This window comes from Wasmannia auropunctata, unplaced genomic scaffold, assembly GCF_000956235.1.
Source record: "Wasmannia auropunctata unplaced genomic scaffold, wasmannia.A_1.0 LD336074.1, whole genome shotgun sequence".
NCBI classification, from domain to species: Eukaryota; Metazoa; Arthropoda; class Insecta; order Hymenoptera; family Formicidae; genus Wasmannia; species Wasmannia auropunctata.
The window spans coordinates 1497909-1518447 of record NW_012026816.1 but is presented as its reverse complement, the minus strand read 5'-3'; the positions used below and the strand labels follow the sequence as shown (position 1 = coordinate 1518447).

At 38.7% G+C, this 20539-nt stretch overlaps 1 protein-coding gene and 1 long non-coding RNA gene across 2 annotated transcripts in view; one reads left to right on the top strand and one right to left on the bottom strand.

Moving 5' to 3' along the window:
* Positions 1-12412: 12412 nt before the first annotated feature.
* Positions 12413-20539, bottom strand: part of LOC105449591 (neurotrimin-like) — a 125751-nt gene continuing 117624 nt past the window's right edge. The window contains exons 7-9 of the mRNA XM_011688871.1: positions 20003-20122; positions 19525-19695; positions 12413-12685 (exon numbers count right to left, since the gene is read on the bottom strand). Coding sequence (XP_011687173.1) covers positions 12432-12685; positions 19525-19695; positions 20003-20122 — 545 coding nt within the window. The 3' untranslated portion in view covers positions 12413-12431. The remainder of the gene's footprint in view (positions 12686-19524; positions 19696-20002; positions 20123-20539) is intronic.
* LOC105449590 lies at positions 12581-13724 on the top strand. Its single transcript, XR_974357.1, has 3 exons — positions 12581-12673; positions 12862-13103; positions 13429-13724. It is a non-coding gene; the product is annotated as an uncharacterized LOC105449590 (long non-coding RNA).

The following is a 20539-nucleotide window of genomic DNA, read 5'->3' as shown; positions in this document are numbered from 1 at the left end:
CGGAGCAGTCGTGTACCTTTAAAGGAATCGCCCATACACTCTGAGCCTGTACGTCAGCTTGAATTCCGGAAAATTACTTCGTGTCCGGGTCATCTTTGATGCGATCGTCTCTATGGATATCCATTTACAATGATATCGATAGACACGGCCTCTTGCTCGGTTCGGAACATATAGGACGTTGAACTATGTCTGCAATCTATATTGGTGGTCCTCTTTACACAACATATTTACCCGACGAGGAATTTATTGATTCAGATACGCATATCTTTATAACAAAATATTTGCGAATATCAAACTTTTAACGATTATTAAAAAAAGAAGACACGTTTTTTCTCCTACTTTATCAATAATATTGCTCCAATCTTTATTTATCAGAATTTTTAATTCATATAATTCAGAATTATAATATTAGTTTTACAACAGAGTAGAAATTAAGAATTAAATATTCGATTATTTTCTACCTCCTTGTAGTTTTGTTACTGGTCATTAGCGTCAAGTTTGAGACTGTTTGGCAAGAGCTTCGCTTGCAGGAATATGCTTAAAACAATACCGGCTTACACGCATAATTGACGGCGTCAAAGTTTTCCTTTATTCCGTCGATGCGCGCACGAATACAATCGATAAGAGTTGATTACATCCTTAGGGGCAACTTCCTCAATATACCGATAAAGTATTTGAAGAGCGTCTGGTACCTATATCTGCGCGAGAATGATAATATATTGCGCGGAATTATTTGCAAAATAATGATTGAATATTTCTGATAGAAAGATTATCGAAATGCAAAAGTTTAATATAAACATAGTTTGGATGCCGAAATCGATTCAGTAAACGATATAAACGTTTACACAAAACGATCTTTTTTAGAAAAGCATTGAAGTTAATAATGCTATTTACCTACATTATGCTGTGAATTCATATAGGTCATCTGAATTCCATTAATTATAAATTTAAAGATGAGATCTAACGCATATATTAATTAATGTAAAACTAATTTAGTTATCAACTTATCCATCAACCTATTCATTATTTAATGATTTAAAAATGACGCATTTATTTGTGATTATTTTTAGAAAATATTTAAAGAATTTGCTTATTTAAACAATTAAAAATTTATGCAATTAATTTTTCTGATTTTATGTAAATGTGCATTATTTTATGGCAATATTTAAATCTAAGAATATATATATAGTAATCTTGTATAAACAAAACTTTATAGTTTAAATATACAAATCTGTTAACAACGTAATCATCAATAATAATTATGCTTGTTATTTTTTTATAACGCTAATAGCGCAAGATTTAACTGCAATCTCGAGATTGAGTAGAACTTCATCTCGGCGATCCAAAGCGATGCACAGTAGTGCGTGGCATCGCTTTGATATCGAAATCCGTGTATCCGTTCAAATCGTTGTTTGTCCGCTGCGAAGTTTATCGGTTTCTCAGCAATTTCTCAAAGTTGCCGCTGTGTTCCAGGCGCAGCAGCGTGTGCAGCATCATCTCCGCCCGCCGCCGCCGGCTTCCTCCGTTCCTCGCCTACTCTCGATCCCGTCGCAACCCCCGTTCGCTTCGCGACCCTGCGGAATTCCTTTGGAAACTTTCCGATATTCATATCTGCCCGCTACTACATCAAAAATTCCAAGCTCGCCCCGCTCAGCCTGCGAGAGTTCTCTCTCAGTTATAAAGGATTCGCAGCCACTTACAATATCAGCCCGCCCTTTCCCTGCCATTTCATCCTCTCTTGGTATCCACCCTCTCGAATCTGCCCCCTCGTCCCTTCTCCCCGCTTCTCGTTCTCTCTCCCTCTCCCTCTTTCGTGCGTCGAGTTCGCCATCATCGACGTTCGAAAGATCCTGCCTCTTCGTCTTTTCTTTGGCATTCGCCTTACTATCAGCACTCTGCCTTCGCGCCACGGTCACCCTTCTCGGCGTTTTCTCGCTGATCTGGATTAACGAGGCAACCCTTTTTCTGCCGACTTTTCGGAGGAGTCCGAATTGCGGCCCATCCGGATCGTTCGTGACTCGCCTCGAAACGAGGCTAGTATGTACGTATCCGGAGAGAGGCAGATCCTGCGGCTCACCCTCGTCGGCTGTCTGGGTACTTTCGATTCCTTGGTGGGATCCAATCGGTATCTTGGAAAACAGCTTGGGTTATCACGTCGGACTCATGTCTGATTATGTACGTGATTGAACGTCAATCTGTTTCAGAGCCGTGCAAATTTCGATGAATTAAAGTGCGCGCTATTTCCGAGATATTCAGGGATTGCTTAGTGTAAAAAGACACTTTTTCACTAACTAAAAGTTAGAGAGAGCGAGAGAGAAATATATCGGACATTGTTTTAGGAGGAGTTTACAGAGTGGTTTAATTGGCGAGGTATTTAATATCGAAGCTTAAGAGATTTTATAGACTTAAGCATTAAAAGTGTTTGGTAACAAAAGTTTGTTGTTCAATTAATTTGTAGTGGACCTCGCTTAAACGGTAACTTAGCTAGGGACCTCATTATCAAGATACTTAAAGTTGCAAACTAAAAAGTTCCTACAAATTGGACGGTTTCGCGGCGAATTTTTGCCGAGAAGCGTAAGCCCTTGTATCTCGCATACGCGCACGTATCCCCGCTGTAATGAATGCCGAGTAGATTTATCGTTCCCGCGGAGCTCGTCGTCCTTAATTAATGACCGGCCGCGCGGAGCTCGTCGTTTCGTCGTGGATTAATTCGCCTCGAAGTGTCTACTAATTATCAATGGGTTCGCGCTGCGCGCTCGTCACGGCATCGAAATTCCGGCTTGAGGTGCCGCGCCGCAAATCCGCGAGTGCATGCGAGCGCTAAGCGCGCGTATGCACGCGGATTTCGCTCTTCTGCGTATCCTGCGTGCTCGCAGAAGCGAGAAACGGGATTGACAGGAAGGAGGAGAGAAGCGCGATCCGCGAACTCGTTGAGCATGAACGGCCAATCGTTCGCGGCACGGAAACCGGTTGCGGTGTAAACGTCACGTTCCAGAGGGCGTCTACAATAGCTCATTAAATTGAATAATCATCGAGGGCCCGCAGGTACGCTGTACCTGCAATTTACTTGGTCATTGCGCGCTAAGCTCGAAAGCTCGCTCGAAAGCTCGCTCGGATGTAACGAGCGAACGATCTGTTGCCCGCCTCGCATTACACTCGTGCTCTTCATTTTGAACTACATTAACCCGTCCCAGGATCAAGAATGAGAAAATGTTTTAATTTCTTCCATTAGTTATTTGCGACACTTTTTTTATTTCTTTGCAACAATGATTATTTATAGAAATTGATCTTTTAGATAATTATAATTAATATAATTTGTAATAACGTCTGAATAATGATTTATCTCTAGTGTATCTAGTGAAAAAGACCAAATAGATATTTCTAAGCAAGAATTTATAAAACTTTTATTAAATTTACAAAATTTGTTTTTTATTTTAACTTGCAATTAGAATAAGAAAATAAATATAATCATGATGTAGTAAAGATTGAGTTAAGTGACAGTGTAAATGTAAATTAAGAAAATTAAAAAATAAAATATTGTTTGTTATGCATATTCTAATCCATATTTAAATATAAAAGAAAATATTGTAACAATAATAATTGAAAATAGATCACATAAGTGAATAATTAAATTTGAGAGCGTCTTCCATACTCAAAGCTGGATCTTGGCACTTGATAATTTTTCTATGTGAATAATCATTTTTAAACGCGCCGAATTAATTTCGGACTTATAAAATATTATGAGTATTGTTGAATGAAATAACTAATATATATAAATATAAGTCAAGTTGCTACAAAAATATATAAAATAATTTTTGTATTAATTAATTAAAATGAAGTAAAGCAAAACATATAACAATTAGCAAATGAACATTATAATTTCAACATTGTTGTTTTTTTGTTTTATTATTATTGTCTCTTGTATGAAAGTGTCTTTTTATTTGTGCAGTATACAGGAAGTATGAATTTTTTGCGATTCGCTAACGCTCGTGTAATCGTCTGCATTAAAATATGCGACACGGAGTCACGTTCCAATTAATTCTCATAATAGTCATTAATTAGTCCCCGCAATTACGAGAGTCATATTCGAAATTGTAATCCCGATCGAAATTGAATACGCCGGACGTGCGCGAGTATGCGTGCGCGAGTTGATATTAGCATCTCTGTGATATAAATTGTTTGTACAATTAAAAGTTCCACTACGCCGATGTGTATTATAATCAAAAGGTAGTCCTCTCCTCGTAATCAATAATAACGTTGTACGCAACATCATAATTTAATTACTATATTATGAGGAAAATGAAATCTTTGGCTATCATATTTCACTTTCAATCGTATAATACGACATTTAGGTCAATTATATAATTTTACACTTCTTATGAATTTAGGTATTACTTCTACAAAGATATCAATCTTATTTGATATTATATATAGTTACCTATTCAGGTGACAGGTTCATTTCTCAAGCGATATAATTCCCAATCATATACTTACCTCATTTTGAATATTAAGAATAAGATATAAATGTTACGCGTTAATGTGAAAAGTCATAAAATAATTGTATTAATTAAGCATTAAACCCGTAAGTTTCATATCCGTAATTTACTTCACTTAAGCATATCATTTGTTAAAATTGTCGAAATTATCTTTCGTCTGGAAGATAGATTTATCTTTCAAAATAATTCACCTTTTTCCTCCACAATAATGTATCGATAATGCGGCGCAATGCTATTTTGGCATCTCTAGCAGCTCATTAAATCGAATAATTATCAGCCATAATCGTATTGTATGGCATATACACTTTATATGGCTACCGCATCGGCGTATATCCGTATACGCGTCCACGTGCTGCGGAATTTTGATCGACTGGTAAATGGTTCCCTTGACGACTACGGATTATTTATTCCCTACACGATTAACGTCATGTAATCAACGATAACGTAATGAACACATTGCCTAGTGCTTGTAATGACGTAGTAATGCCGTTGCTTCTCTCCCCGCGCCCAGGGAGATATCGATTACTTCTATAAATCTTCTGGATAACAGCCTCGCGCGAGATATTAATTCCTTTAGTATACGTCGTATCGATCCGTCGTCCATAAAATCAATAAAGTACAATTAAGTAGAATTAGTTCTCATTGTTGTATAATTAGTTAACTTAAAAGAGGTAAACATGGGGTTATCGAGAAATTACAATCTTTACTTTTATCCCCAGCAAATTTTAGGCAAATTAATAGTTGGCAATTAAGAGGTAAGACATCGAATAAAGATAATGACTACAATGTACATTAATCGTCTCTTTATTCATCTATATATATATAATATTTATATACCTCCGTTGGCGACAATATTTCGATAAGTCGTGGCTTGGCTTGGTACAAGTTGCATTTCATACATTGGGGGAGGGTGGCGTATTACGGGGCAGGGGAGAGGGGGGGGACAGTAATTAATTACATCGACGCACAGGTATGCATATCATTAATCGTACGTATATCGTGTATTTATATAACATATGCTCGCGCGTGAGATTATTGTACAGTGTGCGATGCGCCGCCGTTGACTAAACATTTTTCATTTCGAAGGAGGACGAGGGATTTGGGAAGGGCGGGGTGGGGAAGAGGAGAAGGATAGGTCGAAGACGGTAGTATTCACAATAGGGGGTTATATTCGTTGGGGGAGGATAGGTCGCCGTTCTGTATATCTATGTATACATAGTGCAAAATATATTAAGGTCAGGCCACTCGTACGAGGACAGCGTTGAGACGTCCCTCTTAAAGGCTATAGCCGTCCTTTTCGAATCGCCGATTAATTTTCTCGTCCTTAAAAAGAGTCAGCGCGATCGAGCTCCGAGGGAAAATCGGCGCGCACGAGCTCTCTCTTTCTCTACCGCCTCGACTCTAATCGTACTAAAAGCACTTTTTTTTTACATTGTTTCAGATACGACGATGTGGACTGTCTCGGAGCGATATGATGCGTGGGGACGCTTAAAAGGATCGATATTCGACGCTTTCAAGAATATCGGGTATCGATACTGTTCAGCACGCTTAGCTCGACATCCGATACTTTTTACTTTAACCATTTAAGTAGAGGCGTGGAATGTATCGATACTTTTATTGCGCTCCCGTACGCGCGACGCCCGATGCGATGAATTCGAGCGATCGGAAACCCACGAGAACGATCAAAGCGCACGGAGATTCGCCGATATGTAAGTAAAACATCACGAAACCATTGCCCGAATTATTAAATGATATGTTAACTCGCGACGCAATCCGCGCGCGTCGCTGCTTTGCGTCGCCTTAGCTTTTGCGCAAACATTTTTAAACGTGTCTTAAAAAGTGGAACAATTTTTCTCTCATACTGTATTTCTTTACACATTTTATGTGTTGTCACGTATAAAATGTATGAATCGAAATTAATTTGAGTCGAGATTTTGTTAAATATATGTAGAATTTAATTTTTTTTTTAAACTTAACATAATTTAATATCTTAAATATCTTCTCTTCAACTTTCAAATTTGTAAAACTAAAAAATTCATTCAAAACTTGACATCTAATACGTCTAGGAGTCAAATTAAATTAGTACTCTTGCAGCATTAATTTTGTTGTTCTCCGTCTGTGCATTGTTTTAGTAATCCACCTTAAATAAATATTAGAAATTATTGAAAACCGAAATGTTTTCGCGTTATGTCGAATAATAAGTATAATATTGCACAACGTAATGCTGTAAGTATGATCTCGATTATTTCTCCTCTCTTGTCGTTTTCGTCGTGATAAGGATGATTTACGGGGTAACGAGTAGTCGATTCATCTTTAAAAAGCGTTGGCAGTTATAACAATGATAATCAACAATGATCAATCAACAGAACTCGTCGATTTTGAGCCACGTGTAGGCTCGTTTTATCCGCCCTAACGCGCAAAGGCCGATTCAATTACGATTTGATTCTTATTTTTCTTACTTCGACTTACACTTTAGATATATTTATATATATATTCATATATATATATATTTATATATATAATATAATCCTTGTATATATATAAACACACCTACGATCAACAATTCGATAAACCCTATTCCGTAATTTACACAATCTACACATAGACGTTTTCCCGCTTTCCATTAATAATAATTAGACATCGCGATGTTTCTCTCACACGGCACACATACACGCATGTACAAGCATACGCAGGCACGCACGCAAAACAGGCATATACACGCACTTATTGTGACTATTGTAACGAGGCCCAGTTGCGGATAAATAACGAAACAATTGTGCTGCGCCTTGATCGTGCGGCGACTGACGCATTTGACCCATTTCCACGTGACATTAAATATGAAATATATTCACGATCAGGATAGTATGACAACCGATACTGTTTCCGCTGTCACGACATCGCAACACTCCTCAACTTGTACCATGACGATCGATATTACAATATGGCTGTACAGAAATTAGCCTCTCAAGCTTTGATGACAAAACACTCGGATAGTCGCGTATTCATGAGCTTATATTCACGATTAAGGCTCAACAGAAATACGTGAATAAATAAGTTAAACAAACTGAATTCAAGTGAAACGTAAATTAGCTAAATTTACAATCGATTTACAATGATTTTACAAATGTAATACTAGCTTTCTTATAAATTATAATTTATGGTTGAAAAGAAGAACGTCTTCTTGAGATTTAACTATTAATGAATTAATAAATATTAATTTAAAAGTATATACGAGTATATACGTATACATTTATACAAAACGTGTGACCAGAAAACAGATTATTAGTTTTTATTACAGTGACACTGCAAATTTTCCTGCATAATCATATTTATTACGCGGATTAATAGAAGATATAATGACAAATACAATATTTAATTCAATGTCACGTAAAGAAGGGACCATGAAACGAGCTACTTTACCTTGTTACACGGTATTATACCTTTGTGAAAACCGGGTTTATGTACTGGCAGACCGTGCGCTATTCTTCGTACTTCACAAGTATAAAATATTTAACCTCCATACGCGTTAATCGTCCATTCCACAACGCGACTGTCGGATAACGTAATTGACAACGCCGTCGACAACGAGCGGTAGTAAAAGTGTTGTCGTTATAAAGCATCGCATCCTTTTTGTCTACCGACATTATTCATTGTCCCATTAAATGGACGACTTTTATGTAGAAGGACCTGAGTGCCTTTATGTCAAAAACTAAGAAATAAGATTCTAAAGTTGTCCCTAGAGAATGTAATAGCCTTTTGTGCCGCGTAATTTACAGTAAAGTTATAGAATCTTAATCTACTTAACAAACCAAAGGGTTACAGGGGAACTTGAGATTTAACTATTAATGTATTAATAAATATTAATTTGAAAGTATATATATACATTTATACAAAAAGATGGATATAGATCGCTCTTTCGTCGCTTACTTCTTTTCATACGAACATTTCCAAGGTCTGAGAACTCCGTAAATGTCGCCAACTCAAAACGAGCAGAATCGATGCTTGGTGCCATTTATAGAAAAGCCGCCTGAGAATGGAGGTAACAACATGAATATCTAAGATTAATCTCGGGAGCTTAAGAAAAGCGATGTGTGGACCCTTGGAATACCGATATTTATAATGAGCCGTTTTAAGTATGATGAATTTCTAAAATATAAGGAAAGAATAATGAAGGCGAACATTTGGCACGTTTTTCTTAATTGGAACGAGTGATTATCTTTCACTTTCGTTTTCGTTTCTGCGCGCCTCGTTGTAACTGGGCCGAAATTACATATCAAAAATCGTTTACCGAGCCGTCGCATTTTCGGCGGATCGCGAATTTCCTGAAAATCTGCATGGATGCATATGAACCACATATGTAAGTATTGTTTATAAATTAGTTCTAATATTAATTTGAGACATAAGAGAAATTGATCTCGAAAAGAAAAGTGAAAGTATGATCTTTAAGATTATACGATAAGGGTAATATAATAAATTATTCTTGTGAAAGTCTTTTTTTTATACAAATAGCTTGCAATTTTTGCAAAAATAAAATCAATTTCAACGATATTTGCTTTTAATGTCGCTACAAGGTGATATAGCAATTTTATTTATTACTATTGTTTTGCACTCCCATTTCATGATACGCGAAGATTCTTGTGATATTGATTGAATATTTATTTAGCCCAAGGTTTGAATCCTGACGATCACGGGATTCGGCAATTAGTTATTTACAAAGCATCATTTTATCTAGAAAATTCTATTCTCTACTCTTTGCTCGAAGCATATATCGGTATTTCTTCTCCGATTTCTTATGAAATTCTTATCGTGACATAAGAATGGAAAGCTTTCTTTCGCTTGATAGGATATTCTCGACCGATGTGGATTCAAATTTAATACTTTCATATTCTCAAGATAGAATAAATCAAGAATAAAACCACGCGAATTCGTGTTGCGTGCTGAAGAAATTAAAACGACGTAACTGTCTGAGTAATGTCTAGATGTCGAAAAGAGAGGCGTCTCTGTCATACGAATCGATCGGTATGGACATTTAATAACGAAATTACCGATAAAAATATTTCCGTACGATTGCTCGCGGTGCGTGAATATGTTAATGAGAAAAATTCCAATTACCGTCCTGTCATACGCGCTAATATTTCTTTCCCAGAGAAATATCGAACATAAGTGACATAGAGGACTATTGCGTGAAGTATAAAAGAAAATATAATCCCCTTTTTACATATACAACCCAAAAGTGTCTTTAAAGCGGGTTGAAATAACGAACGTTGACTATAGTGCGATGTAAAATTTCTCAAGGATTCTCCTTCGGCTGGTGCTTGTTTAGAGATTCGAGTAGTGTACACAACGCGAAATTATATTTCCCGGGGATACGAGGCGTACGCGTTGCGAGCTCACGCACGCGAACGGAAAAGACTTCGCCTCTCTCGATCGTGCAAAATCGGCGCTGGATCAGACGTCGTTGCTTACGGCGTGGCAGCTCGTTCCACTCGATCGCGTCTAATGTGAAATTTGCTCGATGGAAATTCGCGCGTTAATTAAACACGCGCGATTTCTCACGGCAGTCGTTCCCGGGAGCGCTTCCTCCCCCTTCGATATCCCCGGTGACCACTCGACGTGAACGACATTTGTGTAATTGATTTCGTGTGCAAACCGCCTCGCCCGTGATCTGACGTTTCGGACGCGCGTTAAAAAAGACTGGCGATTTAATAATTATGTCATTGGTGTGGCGCGGAGATGCGGCAGCTTAACGAGATATCTCGTTAAGCCGTAGACGGATAATCGCGGTAACCGTAGCTCGCGATGACGACGCGAACAAAATTTCACGATCTTCGGTCTGCCGTTAACATTTCGTCGATATTGGCTTGGCTGTTAATTTACATGGGCATTGAGTGGAAGAGCGGCCCCGTTGGATCGATGCCGTACGAAATATGGACAGGTTGCATAAAAAAGAAGTCGCGATATTTATAATTTAAATAATGTCGGTCGTCACAATGCAAATAATAATGAAAACAATTTCCCTGGGACGTATTTTTGGTGGTCAATTTTTTTTTGAGGTTTAAAATTAATTTACTAACAAGTCATAAATACACAAGACCGATAAATTACGTTTGTAATTTCACGAAAGAGGAATAAATTCATTTTCTTAATTAAAATTATTGGCATTTAAATTGTTGCTAAAAGTAAAATGATAGATTTCATGTACCTACGTCTTACATAAATGACAGAAATGAAGATAACTAAAAGGTTACTTTCCTTATAAGAAACACAAATCAACACAGATTAACACCAAACCTTATATTTTATGTACAGTCAAACGAAGCTAGGAGTTGGGAGTTGAGGATTTGCGGATGTGTTCTAATAATTATTCAGTTGGATAAGACACACTCCAACTCTCCTCTCGAAAAAAGTCGAAGAGTGTCTATTGAGTTTGAACAAAGTTGTAAATGGAAAGTGACGTGTGTCGATTTTTGTCTTAAAAAAAATGTGTCAAATGTATCGCGGATTGTGCTACTTAAAAAGAAAGCAGTCGATATAACAGCGAACTTGATTAGAGGACGCGTATGAGTGTGGAGAGAATTGCGTGCATTTTTGGCAATTATAGAGAAATGAAAATGTAGGACAGTCAAGAGTGAGGCAGACTAGTTAGAAGGATAGGCAGGGAAATAGAGGTAGGGAAAATGGAGGAGAAATGGAATTAAGGTAGAAAGGTAGGATTTTGATGCGTTAAAGGATGCGGACGGTAAAGAGCAGCGAAAAAGAATAGGATAAAGTAGGATACGAGGTGTTAGGATTGTAATATATAGGATAAGTGTATGGACGAGGACTTAGATTGCTAAGGTGAGAAAAGTTAAAAAAATCTAAGGATGGGAGATTTGCGATAGAATTTTAGGTAAATTAGGAGATCATATACGAAGAATGCGAAAGTATAGGATAAGAATGAAAAATGAGTTTATAGGTAAAGAGAAGATTTAGGCTTATGTAAGATAAAAAATAGAATTGTGAAAGATATTAAAAGTACGATGACATAGGGAGGCAAATGATTTGGTTTTTTAATGCCAAAAAGTAAGAAGGATGGATGGATATGTCTGGATGAAGAAAAAAGTGTACTAATTGTAAGTCCCTTTTGTGACTGAAGTAAATAAATATTCATTCATTCGATAACTAAAACACCAAATGCTTCAAATATCTCCTATAACTATAAATATCTCCTTTAAACATAAAAGAGTCATCCATATTGAACGTCGTGCGCTATTAGTTGGTTTGTTCCGTTTATGTGATATGTATCGCATTGCGACTTAATTTAACATGTTGCTTGTTAATTCGGTGCTTTTTGAGCTTGCCAAGTTTTCGTTATTTCTATATGTGAATATGGACATTATTATTAGCATTCGTTTTCACATATCACATGAATTTTATGAAATGCATTTTTTTTATCACCGAAATGCAAGCTGGCAGTATTTAATTACCACATAGAGTTGACGTTTAGAGATTCCGCATACATAATTTTAATGTCATTTGTCACGAATAAAACAAATGATAAAAATATAATTGTGTTTTTTTTTCATTTGAAAAAAAATGGACCGGTAAAAAATTATCACGTTAAAATGATAGTCGAGATGTCCGTGTCAATTTGCCTTCTGGTTTCTGCAGCAGAATTTCGTTCAACGGTTTAGTGAGCTTTGTTATATTTTCGTACGTATCGTATTCAGCAATACGGAGCGCATAGTAATCGCTCCGTATAAAATGTTCTGATTAATTTTCCGTCAGGATTGACATAATATCGATACCGAGATTCGACAATAATATGTCGTGGATTGCCGAGAACGCGAGGCGACGGAGCTATTCTGTCGCTATCTCGCAGTCTCTTCTTAGGTTAGCGAATCGAGCTCGTGGTAAACGTAGTTTGCGTTTAAGGGCAAATAGGTTACGTCTATCTTACGTCGAAGCGACCAAGTGGTGCAGCAAGATCAGGATGATGCCGATCGTCGCCGGCGGCATGTTGTCTGCCGACGTTGTGGACGCCGAATTGTCGTCCGCGTCGAAGACTGGTTCCAGGGTCGATCCTGTTTCCCTCAGGGATCCTTGATGCGCGTGGTTCAATCTATGATCGCGATCACCAATCGAGTCGCCCGCGTCGTCCTCTGATCGCCGGTCGCCGCCCTTTTTGGGATGTTTGGGTAGCTCCATATCTGTAACATAATAAGAAGAGAAGAATTTTATTATTTTTCTGAAATGACGTTAATTATCCTATTATAATATAGAATATATTATGTATGCTGGAATTCTTCCAATTATTTAGAAGTTGGAAAACTTAAACCCTGTATTTTTATTCTTCTTTAAAGTCCCTTTTATTTTTGTTTTTAAGTCTGCTTTAAACAAGTTGCTGTACTTAGAGAACGAGAGAGTTAAATAACGCGCGAGGATTAAACGGTCTTTTACAACAAGTTGTCGAGTCGATGTTGGTGAACGTTAGAGTTGTCGATACTTCTCTGTTACGCACGTGCAATGAGAGCCGCCAAGCTTGCAGTTTCTTCGCTACCGAATTCAAGGCACGCTCGTCGAAACATTATTTCAACTGTGGTCAGCCAGTAGTCGGCGCGATCCACCGTGAGTAGATATCATTTTTTTCCGCATGTGCAGAACCTCGATGGATGGTATCGCGCGCGCGGTGTTTTTACCCTCGACGTCATTCGACACACGCGAGGCGAATAAAAGTGAAGTGTGAGAATTCTTTTTTGGAATTTCGCGCGATGCCATTGTGTCGCGCGCAATGGAAAACAAATCGACTCTCCCACGGTTCTCCTTTCCTTTCTTTTTTCTTTTATCTCCAAAAATTCCTTTTTTCAGAGTGAGATATATTTTTTTCAGTATTTATCACACGAATTTCCCCTGAATACATCCTTGTCGTTGACATCTCTCGCGTATTTTTCAGCGGTGCTTAATATCCGCGGCACGTTCCATTGATATTCAACGAGCGAATGATGAGCAAGTCGATACGTGATAGCAGGAAACGTGATGTTGCGGGAGGGAGGAGGAGGCCGAAGGGATACAACGATATGAGACACCATTATCTCTCGCATGTTAGGAGATCAATCGGTATACGATTTACTTTAGGAAATAATCGACGGTAATTTTCTGTGTTAGTTTGACGCGCTGCAGCTTATACATAATTCTCACATGATTAAATTCTCTTTTAAACATTAAATTTATATTAAGCATTATCGAGAACTCCATAGTTACTGCTTTTATTGCTCTTTCTAAATATAACATTTCGTTCGGTTATTTGAAAAAAAATCGTTACAGAAAACCTATGTGTGTTCTAAATCGATTCAGTCGGCGAAAGTAATTGGTGACATTAGATTAAATGTTAAATGTTGAGATGTCCTGTCATTTGAGCGGAATTATATTAACGTAATCGGATTCGTGTAACGTTAGAATGTCTAACTCCTATATTGATTATATAGCTCCGAAGCTATAACTAAATACCGAAATCACAGAGCTAATTGACAAGATCGTGTTTCAATGATATTGAATTAGGTGTGCTCTCTACTAGCCATTTTGCTACTTACTCATTACGGGACGCTCAAACCGTACAGCGAGGCGCAATTTCCATCCTAATTTTCCTTTTGCTCGGTCAACTCCACTCAGCAATATTGCTAATGAATTTAATTCGGATATGACGTAAATTCTCTGCGCAAAAATTTCATCTTTGCTCTGCGTAGAAAATTCGCGATTATTATACTTGAATTTTGAACGCGTGGAGACCTTTTCTTTCGCAGTACGAAAACATTTTTCACAATTGCGTCCCGCCTGAGATTTTCTTGCAAAAAATCGATCTCGCAGCAGTTAAACAATTCCGTGGAGAGTAAAATTTATCTCGGTAAGTCCGCGACACCCCGTATACAGCTGCTGTGAACGAAGAGACAGGTTGCGGTAGACCGGCGGTTAGAAGAACTATAAGAAGAAGTAGAAGTGGAAGAGAGGGTGCGGCAGCCCGTCTAAATAGCAGTTTAGCACTGATAACACTTGGCAGACTTTTATCGATCATGTCTGGCAACAGATGGCTCACCCAATTCCGGCCGGCGCGTTTTGTCTGGCCGGCTGATATAAACGATAACTAATACGAGACACGGGAGTACGCGGGGGCTGGGATGACGGGGAGCAAGAAGAGAGATAACGCCGGGCTGGTGGCCAGGTTAGATATTGTTTCACGGTCTTTTAACTGAAGACGTGATGCCCTGACGATCTTCGCTATTGTTTCGCAACGCTTTTTTGACGGCCCGGCAACTCGTATCGCTTGATTTAGTCGATTTAGAAGAAAGCATAATTGGAAACGCAAGCGATACTTGAAAAGCTTTGAACAGTTTTCGAAATTACATTAGCGCGCAATGGTACTTTTTTTTAGAAATACCGCGCCGTTTTCTCTTTTTTTTTTTTTAGCGAAAAAATAATATCTTTGATTTTCTTCTGCAATAAGTTGAAACTTTGAGAGTTACGCTGCACGTCTAATGTTTTAAATTATTAGAAATCCGTAATTAAATTTTTATTATGAAAATAGTGCTGAGATCATCTAATATCATCGACTCATCCTTTAAATTGCGCCACGGGATACGGTAAGAGAGTTTCAAATATCGAAGATACTCCTGTATAATATTATCTCACAGGAGAAATCAAACCCGCAGACTTATAATTTAAAGCAACGCGATCTTCATCCCAGAGTTACGCCTCGGATATCGAGTCCTCATTTATCAAAGTAAATCCATAATCCCGACCGCGCGCAATCTGTGACAAGAACATCCCCGGAAGAACGACGGAAAAGAGGACACGAAAAACTGGCACGAGGCGGTCAGGCGGGGCGGAGGGGGGAGGGGCGCGGAGAGGGTGGATGGAAAGCTCGGATATTGTTTCGCGGACTTTCGGCTCTCGACATGACGCGCCAACATGCCGCCGCTGTCCTCGTACATTCCGTAGCTCACCGGTCCTCGTCCCCCCTCCCAACCCCTCGCGCGCGAGAGGGAGCGTCCTTAAATCTACCGGGTCACCCTCTCTCCGCTCTCTAGACAGCGCACGCTCTTTTCACTCTGGCTCTTCGCGCCCCGTTTACACCGGCGGTTTAACGGTTAATCCTTCGAGTTTATCTGATCGCGTGACTTCAACGAGAAGTTCGAGCACGCCGGGATAGCATCGCGCGCGCTTCCTCCGCGCGTACTACACCCCGGCTCTTTACACGACAGCGCGATAAAATTGCCGTCATTAGGGTTGCACGCGCGCTCACAAGCCGGCGGGGGTTGGTTAACTCCGGCAGATATCGGGGCCCGGTTTTGTCCGGCTTGTTACGCCGTTCTGTTCGTGCTACGATAAAGAGATAAACTGACGACCGGTAAATTCTTTTTATTGAAAAGTCGCAACGCCGAGAAATTCCATGATACGCTGTAACCTGTTATTCCTCGAAATTTTAGTAGTGCAATTGTATTTTTTACATTGTCTGTTTTAATCTCCCTTATGCCCTCGGTGACCTGTGTTGAGGTATTGCAACATGCGCGCAGGGATGCAGATGCGGGATTGTACCGCGTCGCGTGTGAATCCGTAATTTTATACACGCTTCTCGTCGATAACTCCCCCGGAATTTAGCTCCAATCGCGCGACGTGCAGAATTTTCGTTGCGATAATGTGAATGTGATGCGTATAGCTCATCGCATAACGCAATAATACAGGAGTTTTTATTGCCAATTTTTTTGCGGATTAAAAAAGGTTATAACTACATTCCACGAAGATGCTAATTTCGTAAGAAGGAATACTGACATTATTCATTTTGCCGCATTTTGAATAGAAAAAATGCAAAATATTGCAATATGTTTTAAAAAATGTTTTAAACAGCGAAAATTACAGGCGCACACTGAATTATTTATTAAAGAAGATGATGAAATAGTAAAGTGCGTATGAATAACGCATGAATATGAGCGTTACACATCGCGTGCCTTTGTGAATAAGCAAAATTAATGCCAAAAACAGAAATAATCCTGTGAGTACTTACTATATGCTGCATTACAATATTATTACGGTCACTCGGAATTCGATCTATTTCGTCATTTATTTAAAAGCTCCGGATTGAGTGTAATGAATCGATTTGTCACATTTATTAAGTACATCATACCAATTTTCTCTTGTCATCTATAATGTGCGACACACATGTCAAGAATAGCAATCGAATCGGGCAAATACGTCGTCAAACAATATATCGTGAAAATATTATTTCAACGTTCCTACAAAATTGAAATGTCACTATTCCGGATAACGAAATATCCATTTTACAAGAACTTACGTAACAAATGGTTTTAAAAATTACTAGAAAACGCTGCTTAATTTTGATTAAATAATTTCAGAGATGCACTTGAAACCGCACATTTGCTTTCTATTATTAAACGATTACGTTGTCTGTAATTTAATCAATCGCATATTACGGATCAAAAATTGCAGAAAATTCTGACGTGTAAAATGGACGGATTACACTTGACTCGCTGTTTCGCGTCCAGGAACGCAGGGTAATTCGCAGCTTCGCTGAATTTTCTCCCGCGCCATAAAGCGGAAAATTATGTGACGATGGAATCCGGTAAATAAACTGTGAAAAAATAAGGACGCGCTTCGAGAAAAGTAAGCGGGAAGTTATAGCCGCATTTACGGTTGATGACACGCCGGCAAGAGGACCGCCGCGGACGTCGTCGGGCCGTGTCGTCCGCGAAAAATGCGCCTTTTTTCATTCGTTTTTCGACAGTAAAAGGGGGATGCCTGCATACGCGCCGTAAACGGATCGTAACGTTCAATCAGAGTGGAAAATTATGGGGCACCACTCATGAAGACTTATTGCGGTCGTAGCGTCATGTCCGCCACGATCTACAACGCGAGATATCGCTGCGCTATCCAAAGCTTTAACTCTAATCACGCGTGTTTTTTATTTGTTATCAAATGTTATCAAATAAAATGTATTTAATGTTATTTGTCTTAAATTTTAAAGAAAAAATGAAAACTATATTGAAACTTTTTGTGGCAAAATTAAAAAATCTCACAATTACACAATTACTTAATCTAGAGACACTCGATTTAGAGATTATTTTCTCCTAAGAAAACACAAATTTTTTAACAATTTTAAATCATTACAATTCGTTCTTGATTACCGTTATTTTTTTTTAAGAAATCTTATGGAATTTTGTGATTTGTGCGTGTTGCTATAGATCCATATGCTCCGTGTAAAACTTATTACAGAACGTTTAAACGCTTTAAGAATGTTAAAAGAGGACACTCTCGGGGAAAAGAGGACAGATTGTAATCATGTTTTAACCGATATCGCAAAGACATTTTGAAGATTACTGACTTAGGTATTTCATAGACGTACGCCGTGGCGGTCGGTGGTGGTATTTCGCAGACACACAATGGAAGCGAATTCCATAAATATTGTACAGAAGAGTACAGTATTATCTGCGTCGTGAAATAACTTACGGTTACGACGGAGACGTGGCTAAGAAACTGCGGAAATTCCGATCTGTCTCGCGCGGCGCGCCGGTCTCTCCGACCGATATCTTAAATAGTAAAACTCGAGGGGAAACTTAATTTCGCAAATACCGATACTTGTAGTGACAGCCGGTGCGGTTTCTTCGAGATAAATTCCTGAGATTACCAAAACGATGAGAGAGTTAGTGTCAGAAATATTACACAAGTGCATGTAAAATATTTCCGCCCAGATTTTCACTTTATCTCGATTTTATCTCACTGTCTTCCATCCTCCGCTATGCAATTCACGCTAAGTCACGTACGAAGGGGAAATAGTAAAAAGAAAGGAAGGAAGAATAAAATCTTGAACTTGCGAGTCGCAAAATGTTTTATATCTATTATAAACGTATAATTTACGCTGCTCATTGCGCTTGGGCCGCTCTATATATGGTCCGTGACGAAGCGAACGAATTAAGCGAATATTGCCGATACAAACGGACATCCGTTTTTTTAATTCTACACGTAAAGCTAACCGTTTTCTGCCATTTTTACGGCGACGTATCGTTACGGGGCGACAAGAAAGATACCATCGTATTGCGTAATACACGAGACGCTCGTTGCCGTCGATCGTTCCTGCGAGATTGCGACGTATTAAATCGCGCATGTAATGGAAACGGGGCGATGTCGCGGTGATACGCCGTAGTATTTTCTCGCCGTCGCGTCGGAACACGTACAACTGCGACCGTTCTCCGCAATCAAATACATGTCTCTAATATCAAAGACTATTTTAATGTTTCCATAGAAAGGCACTTTCACTTTCGGGAGAGATATGAGATATTTTAATATGGACACAAACATATATATATATATTGCGCGTACAGTCCAATCTATTTTCGAAAAAATTACGTTTCGTTAATAGAATTTGCGATATTGTAATATCCCTTTAACCTTTAAACCACCACGTCCAAAAAAATCACATTAACCACAATGTCAAAATTAGCGGGATCTAACAGATCGCTGTTATGCTCCCGCTAATTTTATAAGTTAATTATAATAAAAATGTATGTTTTTTGAATATTTGTTGAGAGGGAAAAGGAAAAATATGTTTTAATGTAGGAGTTAACAAAAAAATCTTGTATACAATAGAAATAAAATATATTTAAATGGTGACAAATAAAAAAATTGTTAACAAGTTTCAATAGCGGTCTGTGAGACCGATATAGTGGTTTAAAAGTTAATAACATTGCGAGTTATCTTCTTTCTTAAGATTCGAATACTTTAATCAATTTTAGCTATATACGTTATAGTAAAACGGGATTCAGCATGTGCATCCTGTTTACGTCTGAGCTGTCTTTGGACTCACCACTAATTTTTTTCAAAAAATATATAATAAATGCATTAACCCTGTAAGAGAGTTTATGACGGTACGACGTCGTATGCGTCTGACGAAGTTTTCCGAGACTTTCCGGAAGCCCCAGCTCGCGTAGAGAGACTTTACGACCTGTTTTCGCCCCTTGTCGTCGCGTTAACCGCGGAAACTCACCGTAAAGCCGGATGTTTCCCTCAGCGTCGCCGATGGAGTTTTTCGAGATGCACTTGTAGCCACCCAGATCGTGCTTCTGCAGGTTCATGATCACTAGTCGCATCTGCACACTGTACACTGATGTCTTTATCTCAGACATCAGGTACTTGCTGTTGGTGATTATCATTTCGTCTGCAGAAATACGTTTTAGAAATTAAATTAATAAGAAGTATGTTAGGAAAAATTAAAGTTTCATATTTTGGAAAGCATTACTATTAGATTATATTTAATTTATATTTCAAAATACTTTCTGACAGATAACGAAAAATATTTTCCGTCTCTCTCTCTCTCTCTCTCTCTCTCTTTCTGTACAAAATGTGAATGCTCTCAACTATAAGACATGCCTTTCAAAATAATTCGAAATCTCTTAACTGATAAGTCGTCTATCTTTCAAGTAAATTGAACGACAAGAGCTACGCTGATTGCGCTGTTCCATTACCCGTTTCTCGAGTCCAATAATTAATGGCCTTAGGTGACGCTTCCACATGGCAGACCAACGTGACGTTAGTCCCGATCGGAGCCCCGACCAGCTGGTTCGGTACCTGGACCATCGGGTGAACTGTAAACCATAACGATTCGATCAGTCGCGATCAGGCTAACAACAACAACAACAACAGCAGCACGACAAACGGCGACGCAACATGCGGCGGTTTCCCGCGAACTAATTTCTCTAATTGAACGTCAGCGCCCGTAACGCCACAAAGAATATTTTTCTGATTTGTTTCAAAGCGAAGATCTCGAAATAGGGAAACAGAGCGATGGTGCATTGCACCACTTGCACAATTCAATCGCCTTACTTCGCAGTTACATTGTGGTCCCTTTGTGCGAGTGCGTCATTAGCGAGCTACGTGAGCACCTCACGCTAATGAAACACGCTGACAGATTGTCATTTAGCGAGCAAGCAGAAAGGACGCATTTTCTATCTCTCCTTCCCTCCATTCCTCTACTCTCCCTCCCCCCCTCTCTCTCTCTCTCT